The 11,405-nt window shown below is 61.0% G+C and overlaps 1 protein-coding gene across 2 annotated transcripts in view; it reads left to right on the top strand.

The window, feature by feature from the left end:
* The first annotated feature begins 6,612 nt into the window (after window positions 1-6,612).
* RPS6KA2 (ribosomal protein S6 kinase A2) overlaps window positions 6,613-11,405 on the top strand; it is a 130,366-nt gene continuing 125,573 nt past the window's right edge. The window contains exons 1-2 of one of the 2 annotated variants that reach the window (XM_060205148.1): window positions 6,613-6,669; window positions 9,523-9,573. In XM_060205148.1, coding sequence (XP_060061131.1) covers window positions 6,613-6,669; window positions 9,523-9,573 — 108 coding nt within the window. The remainder of the gene's footprint in view (window positions 6,670-9,522; window positions 9,574-11,405) is intronic. The other variant, XM_060205150.1, reaches the window with a different exon arrangement.

The raw sequence follows: 11,405 nt of genomic DNA, 5'->3' as shown, positions 1-11,405 counted from the left end.
TCTCTCCTCTCTCAGCACCCTGCACACCACCCAGGGAGCCCGTGGAGGGTGGGCAGGGCTGTGGGGTCTCTCCTCTCTCAGCACCAGGCACAGCACCCAGGGAGCCCATGGAGGGTGGGCAGGGCTGTGGGGTCTCTCCTCTCTCAGCACCAGGAACAGCACCCAGGGAGCCCCATGGAGGGTGGGCAGGCTGTGGGGTCTCTCCTCTCTCAGCACCATGCACAGCACCCAGGGAGCCCATGGAGGGTGGGCAGGGCTGTGGGGTGTCTCCTCTCTCAGCACCAGGCACAGCACCCAGGGAGCCCATGGAGTGTGGGCAGGGCTGTGGGGTGTCTCCTCTCTCAGCACCAGGCACAGCACCCAGGGAGCCCATGGAGGGTGGTCAGGGCTGTGGGGTGTCTCCTCTCAGCACCAGCCATAGTAACCAGGGAGCCCATGGAGGGTGGGCAGGGCTGTGGGGTGTCTCCTCTTTCAGCACCAGGCACAGCACCCAGGGAGCCCATGGAGGGTGGGCAGGGCTGTGGGTCTCTCCTCTTTCTGCACCAGGCACAGCACCCAGGGAGCCCATGGAGTGTGGGCAGGGCTGTGGGGTGTCTCCTCTCTCAGCACCAGGCACAGCACCCAGGGAGCCCATGGAGGGTGGGCAGGGCTGTGGTTCTCTCCTCTTTCAGCACCAGGCACAGCACCCAGGGAGCCCATGGAGGGTGGGCAGGGCTGTGGGGTCTCTCCTCTCTCAGCACCAGGCACAGCACCCAGGGAGCCCATGGAGGGTGGGCAGGGCTGTGGGGTGTCTCCTCTCTCAGCACCAGGAACAGCACCCAGGGAGCCCCATGGAGGGTGGGCAGGCTGTGGGGTCTCTCCTCTCTCAGCACCCTGCACAGCACCCACGGAGCCCATGGAGGGTGGGCAGGGCTGTGGGGTGTCTCCTCTTTCAGCACCAGGCACAGCACCCAGGGAGCCCATGGAGGGTGGGCAGGGCTGTGGGGTCTCTCCTCTCTCAGCACCCTGCACAGCACCCAGGGAGCCCATGGAGGGTGGGCAGGGCTGTGGGGTCTCTCCTCTTTCAGCACCAGGCACAGCACCCAGGGAGCTCATGGAGGGTGGGCAGGGCTGTGGGGTGTCTCCTCTCTCAGCACCAGGGACAGCACCCAGGGAGCCCATGGAGGGTGGGCAGGGCTGTGGGGTCTCTCCTCCCTCAGCACCAGGGACAGCACCCAGGGAGCCCATGGAGGGTGGGCAGGGCTGTGGGGTCTCTCCTCCCTCAGCACCAGGGACAGCACCCAGGGAGCCCATGGAGGGTGAGCAGGGCTGTGGGGTCTCTCCTCCCTCAGCACCAGGCACAGCACCCAGGGAGCCCATGGAGGGTGGGCAAGGCTGTGGGTCTCTCCTCTTTCAGCACCAGGCACAGCACCCAGGGAGCCCATGGAGGGTGGGCAGGGCTGTGGGTCTCTCCTCTCTCAGCACCCTGCACAGCACCCAGGGAGCTCATGGAGGGTGGGCAGGGCTGTGGGGTCTCTCCTCTCTCAGCACCCTGCACAGCACCCAGGGAGCCCATGGAGGGTGGGCAGGGCTGTGGGTCTCTCCTCTCTCAGCACCAGGCACAGCACCCAGGGAGCCCATGGAGGGTGGGCAGGGCTGTGGGGTGTCTCCTCTCTCAGCACCCTGCACAGCACCCAGGGAGCCCATGGAGGGTGGGCAGGGCTGTGGGGTGTCTCCTCTCTCAGCACCAGGCACAGCACCCAGGGAGCCCATGGAGGGTGGGCAGGGCTGTGGGTCTCTCCTCTTTCAGCACCAGGCACAGCACCCAGGGAGCCCATGGAGGGTGGGCAGGGCTGTGGGGTCTCTCCTCTCTCAGCACCCTGCACAGCACCCAGGGAGCCCATGGAGGGTGGGCAGGGCTGTGGGGTGTCTTCTCTCTCAGCACCCTGCACAGCACCCAGGGAGCTCATGGAGGGTGGACAGTTCTGTGGGGTCTCTCCTCTCTCAGCACCCTGCATAGCACCCAGGGAGCCCATGGAGTGTGGGCAGGGCTGTGGGTCTCTCCTCTCTCAGCACCAGGCACAGCACCCAGGGAGCCCATGGAGGGTGGGCAGGGCTGTGGGGTCTCTCCTCTCTCAGCACCCTGCACAGCACCCAGGGAGCCCATGGAGGGTGTGCAGGGCTGTGGGGTGTCTCCTCTCTCAGCACCAGGCACAGCACCCAGGGAGCCCATGGAGGGTGGGCAGGGCTGTGGGATGTCTCCTCTCTCAGCACCAGGCACAGCACCCAGGGAGCCCATGGAGGGTGGGCAGGGCTGTGGGGTGTCTCCTCTCTCAGCACCAGGCACAGCACCCAGGGAGCCCATGGAGGGTGGGCAGGGGCATTTCACACAGTGCTGCATGGTTCTTGAGGACTCCCCTGCCACTTTCCTTGCTTTCTCATATAGAATGAGAGATAGCGAGAAATAGGCAAACAGAGAGGGAGAGAGAGAGAGAAGGCAAGACAACAGCAGTACTGCTCCACCACTCGGGAACCTTCCCTCCTGCAGAAGGGTCCACACCCTGCCTTGCATGAGGCCCAGATTCAAGCCCCAGCACCACATGGGAGATGATCGAGCACTGGAAGAAGCTCTGGTGCTGTGCTGTCTCTCTCCCTCTCTCTCTGTGTGTGTCTCTCTGGAAGTAAAACAGAGCATCGGGCAGTAGCACAGTGGGTTAAGTGCAAGTGGAGTGAAGCGCAAGGACCGGCGTAAAGATCCCAGTTCGAACCCCCAACTCCCCACCTGCAGGGGGGTTGCTTCACTGGCGGTGATGCAGGTCTGCAGGTGTCTGTCTTTCTCTCCCTCTCTCTGTCTTCCCCTCCTCTCTCCATTTCTCTCTGCCCTATCCAACAACGACAACATCAGTAATAACAACAGTAATAACTACAACAATAAAAAACAAGGGCAACAAAAGGGAAAATACATTTTAAAAAAAGAAATATAAAAATAAAAATAAAAGAAAAAGAGGCCTGAGGACATTGGAGTCACATGTGCCAGCCCTCTCTCCATGAGATAAAAATAACAATAAGTGAGTGGGAGCTGGTGGGAAAGGACTGGGAGGCAGCTTACCCAGTCAAGTACACAATTCACGAGTGAGGCCCTGGGTTTGAGCCCTCAGGGGAGCTTCCTGAATGGTGATGTGGTGTGGTGCTGTCCTGCCTCCCTCCATCTCTCTCTCTCTCTCTCTGAGGCAGTTCTGAGGTCCATGTGGGATGATGCCCCAGGATCCTGTTCTGAGAAGCTTTAGAGGGACGTGAACTCGGGGCTGTGGTGGTAATGTCACTCTGGGGTGTTTGCAAAGGCTGCACAGAGGAAGCAGTGGCTCTGAAAGGTGGCTCCCCACTTTGGGGCTTAGGCGGGGGCTCTGTCTTTCCATGCTGTGTGTGTGTGTCTGTGTGTGGAGGGGATTGTGTGTGTGTGTGTGTGTGTGTGTGCATGTGTGTGTGTGGAGGGGATTGTGTGTGTGTGTGTGTGGAGGGGACTGTGTGTGTGGCTGACCCCAGAGCTGACCCCCCAGAGCTGACCCCCCAGAGCTGTCCCCCCAGAGCTGTCCCCCCAGAGCTGACTCCCCAGAGCTGACCCCCCAGAGCTGTTCCCCCCAGAGCTGTCCCCCCAGAGCTGACCCCCCAGAGCTGACCCTCCAGAGCTGACCCTCCAGAGCTGTCCCCCCAGAGCTGTCCCCCCCAGAGCTGTCCCCCCAGAGCTGACCCCACAGAGCTGTCCCCCCAGAGCTGTCCCCCCAGAGCTGACCCCACAGAGCTGTCCCCCCAGACCTGTCCCCCCAGAGCTGACCCCCCAGAGCTGACCCCCCAGAGCTGTCCCCCCAGAGCTGTCCCCCCAGAGCTGACCCCCCCAGAGCTGACCCCCCCAGAGCTGTCCCTCCAGAGCTGTCCCCCTAGAGCCGACCCCCCAGAGCTGACCCCCCCAGAACTGTTCCCCCAGAGCTGTTCCCCCCAGAGCTGACCCCCCCAGAGCTGACCCCCCCAGAGCTGTCCCCCCAGAGCTGTTCCCCCAGAGCTGTCCCCCCAGAGCTGTCCCCCCAGAGCTGACCCCCCAGAGCTGTCCCCCCAGAGCTGACCCCCCAGAGCTGACCCCCCAGAGCTGTCCCCCCAGAGCTGTCCCCCCCAGAGCTGACCCCCCAGAGCTAACCCTCCCAGAGCTGACCCCCCAGAGCTGTTCCCCCAGAGCTGTCCCCCCAGAGCTGTCCCCCCAGAGCTGACCCCCCAGAGCTGTCCCCCCAGAGCTGACCCCCCAGAGCTGTCCCCCCAGAGCTGTCCCCCCCAGAGCTGACCCCCCAGAGCTAACCCTCCCAGAGCTGTCCCCCCAGAGCTGACCCCCCAGAGCTGACCCCCCAGAGCTGACCCCCTAGAGCTGACCCCCCCAGAGCTGTTCCACCAGAGTTGTTCCCCCCAGAGCTGACCCCCCCAGAGCTGACCCCCCAGAGCTGTCCTCCCAGAGCTGTCTCCCCAGAGCTGTCCCCCCAGAGCTGACCCCCCCAGAGCTGACCCCCCAGAGCTGTCCCCCCAGAGCTGACCCCCCCAGAGCTGTCCCCCCAGAGCTGTCCCCCCCAGAGCTGTCCCCCCAGAGCTGTCCCCCCCAGAGCTGACCCCCCAGAGCTGATCTCCCCAGAGCTGACCCCACAGAGCTGACCCCCAGAGCTGACCCCACAGAGCTGACCCCCAGAGCTGACCCCCCCAGAGCTGTTCCCCCACCATCTTCCCCCAGCTGTCCTTTGCTGCATTGTTCTCTGAGTCTCTCCCCTGGCAGCTGCCGCATCACTTCTGGTATTGATCCCCTGTGTCCTCCATGAGCATTTGCTGCCGAAAGACAATAAAGGGCATCCCTGCCAAGCCTGCCCACCCCTGTGGCTCCCAGGTCCCCTTGGGGACGACACCATGGCTGTCATAGGCCTGGGAGGCTGTGCCTGGTCCCTGAGCCGACTGCCTTCAGCTCTGAGGTCCCAGGTCCAGGGATTGGGCTGGCTTTTATTTCTTTGAGTTTTGACTAATGAACCGAATTTCCTAGTGACTTCATTCTTTAAAAGGCTTGTTTATTTCACACACACACACACACACATACACACATACACACACACACACACACAGAGCTGGGGTGGGGAGGGGAAACCAGAGCACTGTTCAGCTCTGCCTTGAGGCGGTGCTGGGAGCAGGTAGGGAGCTGGGGGGCTGGTGCTCTGAGGCTGCACATCTCAGCAGCCAGGGGAGACTGAGCAGATGGAAGAGACTTTTCTCTGGAGCTCAGACCCCCAGAAGGGACACTCAGTGTCATTAGACTTCAGCACTGCCCCTCCCAGGGGACCCAAGTGCCAAGTGCCACAGCCGGCCGAGCTCGGCCGCGGGCAGACACACAGGCAGGCAGGCCTCTGGGGCCTGTGCTGCTTGTTCCCCGGGGTGTCATGCCCATGTCTGAGCCTCAGGGGACAGGTGGACACAATCTGGTGGGACGACATCACTCCCTGGGCCCGTTGGGTCCCCGGGGATGCAATGAGGCCCCTCCCCCTAGTCCTGTCCTGACTCTGTCTGTCTGTCTCCCTATCTTTTTTTAAGCTCTGGCTTATGGTGGTGCAGGGGACTGAACCTGGGACTTTGGAGCCTCAGGCATGAGAGTCTCTTTGCAGAACCACTATGCTATCTCCCCCTGCCCCCACCTCTCTCTCTCCCCCATTCATCATCAGCCTCCCCTCATCCATCACCTATCTCCTCATTTATCTATCTCCGCAGCCACCTTATATCTGTCTGTCTAGCCTCTTTCCAGCCATCGTTTGTTTACCTGTCTTCCCATTTCCCCATTCCTTATTTCTCTGTCTGTCTGTCTGTCTTATCTCTCTGTCTGTCTGTCTTATCTCTCTGTCTGTCATTCCTTATCTCTCTGTCTGTCTGTCTGTCTCATCTATTATCTAACTCTCCTATCTGTCATCAAATCATCTAGCTACCATTTATCTATGAATCATCTATTTCTGTCCCTCCTCATTCACCATCTATCCTCTGTCTGCCTGTCTGTGCGTCTGTCTGTCTGTGTGTGGGAGCCCTGAGCCCCAGCACCTACAGAGTGGGGCTGCAGCTGGGCCCTGGCAGCCTGGCCGTGCTCTCAGAGCCCAAGCACCTGCCCCGTGCCCTGCCTTCAAAGGGCCTCTGTGTGTCTGTCCCTGTGCACACGTGTGTGCAAGCGTGCCAGCGCTGGGAGGGAGCTGGGCTACCGTGGGCCCGGTTGCTATGCGGTTTCCATGGCAGCGGACCCCACTCTCCTCCATTGAGAACCCATCAAGGTAAAGAGCTGGGGGGGAGTGCCCCCGTGAGGCGGTGGGCGGGGCTCCCAGTGGAGGAGCCTCACTGGAAGCCAAGGCTGCAGGCTGCCATTCCTCCTGCAGAGTCCAAGGAACCCAGGGAGCCGGGGAGGGCTGCAGCTGCCCAGCCCGCAGACAGACCGAGCCTCCGGGGGCCCAGACCCTCCCGCCCGTGCCAACCCCTCCCTCCGAGGCACCGGCCGCCACCACATCCCACATCCCAGACCCCGGGGCAGGGGACAGCAAACGTCTCCCGCGGCCCAGACCCCGGGGGCAGGAGGCAGCAAACATGCCGATCGCACAGCTGTTGGAGCTCTGGAAAAAGATCGAGGTGGAGCCCATGGAGGTGGAGGTGAGGGCACGGGCTCCCCACTCACGAGGGGCTCAGCGCTGAGACAGAGCCCGGGGACGGGGCTGGAGGGGGCTGCTGGTGCCCGCGGGGCAGGAGTGCATATGGGTGACCGTGCACAGCCCACCAGGGTCACAGGCACAAGGGCCGGGTAGAGCACCCCTGCACCGGGGGCCTGAAGGCTCCTTCAGAAGTGGCCTGGGGAGACCAGAGTCCAGCCCCAGAGGCGGGTGGGACTCCCCTCCCCACGGTCATGAGCAGGAGGAGCAGAAGACCTGCATCTGGGTGAGGGGCAGGGGACTCAAGGCGCAGGGCAGGGGCAGGTGGCTACTGGAGTCCCCGGGCCCTGCTGGTCAGCTGGAGAGGCTGGCCTTGCCCAGGGGGTGACACCCACACCTTTCCTAGAGGAAAAAGTTCCCCAAAGTCCCAGACACCCACAGCCAGCCCGGCTCCCGCGGGCTCCGGCATCTGGTCCCCACAGCCCCGCACACCCCCAGCTCTGAGCCTCACGTCTCTCAGGGTTCTGGGTCCCTGTGACAGGACGGAGCACAACTCTACAGGGAAGGACAGACAGGTGGGCAGTGTCTCAGAAGAGGGTGGTCGCTCAGAAGAGGATGGAGCAAGGCAGGGCTTGAACCCGGTGCTGGGGGGGAGGCTCTCTTGAGGGGAGGGCATCGCAGTAGGGGGAGGCCCCTGAGTCCTGAGGGAGCCCCCCTCCCCGCCCGCTGCCATGGAGACGCTATTACTACAGCTGCCCACGCAGGAGCTTGTTTCTCTCAAGCAAGACTGGGCTTTGGAGGGAGGGAGGGAGGGAGAGAACATGGAAGGAAAGAAGGAAGGAAGGAAGGAAGAAAGGAAGGAAGGAAGGAAGGAAGGAAGGAAGGAAGGAAGGAAGGAAGGAAGGACAGGAGGGAGGTTTATGAAGAGAATGAGTGACTTGGAGTCTTTGGCTATTCACCATGGATGCTGGGGTGCGGGCAGGTGGCATTCTAGACCTTCCTGGGCATCTGCAGCTGAAGCAGCTGTGGGTGTCTCTGTCCAGGCGGAGGCCAGAGGAGGAAAGGAGGAACGAAACACAACGTCCCTGTGGGGGCGGGGCTGGGCAGTGGCACGCCTGGTAGAGCACACATGTTCCCATGTGCCGAGGACCCAAGTTTAAGCCTCTGGTCCCCACCTGCAGGGGGAAGCCTCACAAGCAGTGAAGCAGGGTTGTGGGTCTCTGTCTCTCTCTCTCTGTCTGTCTCTGTCTCTCTCTCTCTCTCCATATATGTATCCCTCCTCCCTCAGTTTCTCCCTGTCTCTATCCAAGAACTAAATTAAAATAAATAACAGTAAGGTCCTGTATAAAAAGTGAAAAGTTTCTGTGGCTCTTCTACAAGAAGCATCTTTGTCTGTAAACCATTAATCCCCCAATAAAGAAATTTATTTTTTAAAAGAAGAGTCATTTTTGTCCACTAGGGAAAGAGAGTTTACAGGCTGGGGGGTGTGGATCCATCTGCCAACACCCATGTCCAGCAGAGAAGCAATGACAGAAGCCAGAACTCCCACCCTCTGCTTCCCAGAAAGAATTTGGGTCCCTGCTCTTAAAGGGGGAGGAATGATAAGAGGAAGATGACCAGAGGGCCAATTCTATCAGAGCCCAGAAAGAAAGGACATTTGGAAGTAGTAATAGGTGTGGGTGTGACTTAGGAAGAGAAGGCAGGATCACAGGGAGGAAAAAAAAGAACGGGGCAAATATATATAAATCTAGACAGTTCTAGAAATCATCGTCAGCCCCTATCTGTGACCTTGGGAGAACCACTGCAGTTTCCAGTAGAGGGAGTGGGGACACAGAGCTCTGGGGGTGGGAATGGTGTGGGATTAACCCCTGTGATCTCATCACTAATAAAGTTTAAAAGAAAAAGAATCATCTTTAGGTGGTCAGGACATAGCCCACCCTGCAGGCCCTGGGTTCGAGCCATGGCACCATAAGGGAGCACTGTTGACAGCACTGTGGACGGTGGAGCAGTGCTGTGGTGTCTTTCCTTCTCTGTCTCACTCTAAAGAGACAGAAGAAAGAGAAAGATGACGTGGAGGGGGCACTAGTCGTGGCTCAGACCAGAAAAAACAAGGACACAATGAGGCAGGTCACTGATCTTGGTGTCTCTCCACCTGGAGTGTCGGCAGGCCTCAGAAAAATGAAGCATCCTGGGTATTATCTATTATTGTTGTTATTATTATTATTAATTATTGCACAAATGGGCCCTCTTGGGTGAGTAACTTCACCACTACTGGGCTCTGCTTCCTTCAGATGGAGAGGCAGAGAGAGAGAGAGAGTTGGAGAGAGAGAGAGTTGAAGAGAGAGAGAGAGTTGGAGAGAGAGAGAGAGTTGGAGAGAGAGAGAGTTGGAGAGAGAGAGAGTTGGAGAGAGAGAGAGACAGAGAGACTGACTAGGTAGGAAGGGAGGTACCACCCACCACCACCATGGGCACTGGGAACTGAGCTTCGCAAGGCAGGTTCCCTTCCTGCTGCACTGTCTCCCTGCACCCAAGCCCTCACAAGGAGGCCCAGCAGAGCAAGTGGTCTCCCAATGGTGCCAGCCCGGCCTGTGTGGCCTCTGCCTCCTGACCACCAGCTGGACAGGGCATGAGCCCGTACGGCAGAGCCCCGGCCATGATCAGTGGCTGCCAGCTCCTTCCGCAGGGTGGGGGAGACAGAGACAAGCCCTCTGAGACTGCTCCTTTAGTCCTGCTCAGCTCTGGCGTATAGTGGAGCTGGGGACTGAACCTGGGCCCTCGGGGTGACGGGCAGGAAGTGGGGGCATAGCCCAGGCCCTCACTTTCCCCTGTGCCTTGCCCGCAGACCCCGGAGGAGGACACAAGTCAGGACTCGGAGCCCAGCCCTGAGGAGTCAGCAGAAGAGGTGAGACCCCTGCTCTGTGGTTTGGGGGTGGGCTGGGGGGTAACGTCTCGCCTCAGCTCATGATGGCCCAGGACGGACACTCCGGGGTCTCCGGGGACAGATGGCTGAGCCGGCCGTGGGGGTCCAGGGCTCCAGCTGCCCCTGTGGTCTGGAGGCAAACAGCAAGACCGGTTTACCTGGAAGGTGTGACTCACAGCACAGAAGCCATCTCCCTCCCTTCCCTTCTTCCTCCCTTCCTCCCCTTCTTCCCTTCCTCTTCTTTCCCTCCTCCCTTTTCCTCTTCCTCCTCCTCCTCTCCTCTCCTCCCTCTTCCTCTCATCCTCCCTTCTCTCGTCCCCCTCCTCCCCCCTTTCCTTCTTCCTCTGCTTAGTTCTGGCATCGTGATGGTGATACTGAGCACTGAACTTGGGACCTCAGAGCCTCAGGCATGATAAAGAGGTGGGAGGTGGGAGAGGGACGGTGTGCTGGGAGGGGGCCTGGGCGCTGTCCCAGGAGGCTGGAGTGTCCAGTCCAGCCTGCTGAGCTGTGGAATCCAAGGGGGCATGTCTGCCAGGCTGGCATCTGGGTGGGAGCACTGGGCCTCGGAGCCTCCCCCCACAGCTGGCCCTGGCTGCCTTGGCTCAGTGGATGTGAGTTGGGGGCGGGGAGGCTGGAATGAGGCCATGGGGGTGGAGGGCAGAAAGTGTGGAGGCCAGGACAGAGCATGGAGGGTGGGGGGCTGGGGGAGGCTGGTAGGGGTCCAGGAGCAGCCTCCCCCTGCTTCAGTGTCTAACCCTCAGTGAAGCCACATGGGGGGACAAGCAGTGACAAGCAGAGGACAGTGGTGGCAGGCTGCCTTCCCGTGCCCCGTGAATATCACCTCGCCGTGTGGTGACGGGGGGGGGGGACATCTCCTTGGTGGGGTCCCTGGCACTGGAGGGGTGGCAGTGCCAGGTCACCTTTTAGGAGTGTGAATACAGGAAAGGGGAGAGGGGGGATTGCAGAGGGAAGCCTGCAGGGGTGGGGTCTGACGGGCAGGGGAGACACAAACAGAGAGAAAGTTCCAGAAGGCCCGGCGTTGAGGCGTTGGGGGTGTGGGCAGGGCCCTGTGCTCTGAGGGCTGCTGGGCAGTCGGTGTCCCCTCTGCGATGGCCATGGGACGTCTCTGTGAGGGGCTGCGGGACGGGAGCCGCCAGCAGCACTCTGGCTTGCCGTGCAGGGTGTGAGCGCCAAGTCCAGACGCGTGGGCGGCGTCTCTGGGGAGATGGCTGTCTCCCTAAACAAGTTACTGGCGGCTCTGGTTTCTGTAAGCAGCTCAAGTCAGAAAGTCACTGGGAGGTCAGGTCCCCCCACCCTTGGGGTAATACGACAGACAGAGACAGACAGACAGAGAGAACACTGCCTGGCTCTGGCATGGGGGGGGGTGCCCCAGGTGTGACAGGCCTGTGCTCTGGCCTGCCCAGCCTGTGTGTGTGACTGGGACCGCCCCCCTGGCTTCCTCCTCCCTCCATTCGTGGCTACCCACTGGGCTTTCCTGCTTTGGTGCTCTGAGCAGCTGCCGTGGCCGCCAGGCTCTGCTGGGCCGTCCTATCTGTCTGCTGGGGGCCGTGCAGGAAGAGGAAAGAGGGGCGACATGTGCTCCTTTCCCGAGTCGTGGGGGAGGCTGGCCTCCTCTCTCAGGGGCTCAGCGGTGCAGAGGCGTTGAGCTGGTTCAGCCTGACGCATGGACACAGGTGCCCTGGGAGTTCTGGGGAGCCCCAAATCCTCACGCTCCCCCACTCCCGAAGCATCTCCCAGGCTCTGTGGGGTGGGGAGGGCCTGGACCGCAGCCCTTAGGATGCGGTCATGGCAGA

Source organism: Erinaceus europaeus, chromosome 13, assembly GCF_950295315.1.
Source record: "Erinaceus europaeus chromosome 13, mEriEur2.1, whole genome shotgun sequence".
In the NCBI taxonomy this organism is placed as follows: domain Eukaryota; kingdom Metazoa; phylum Chordata; class Mammalia; order Eulipotyphla; family Erinaceidae; genus Erinaceus; species Erinaceus europaeus.
The sequence above is the reverse complement of the archived record's forward strand: the minus strand, read 5'-3'. Positions and strand labels throughout refer to the sequence as shown.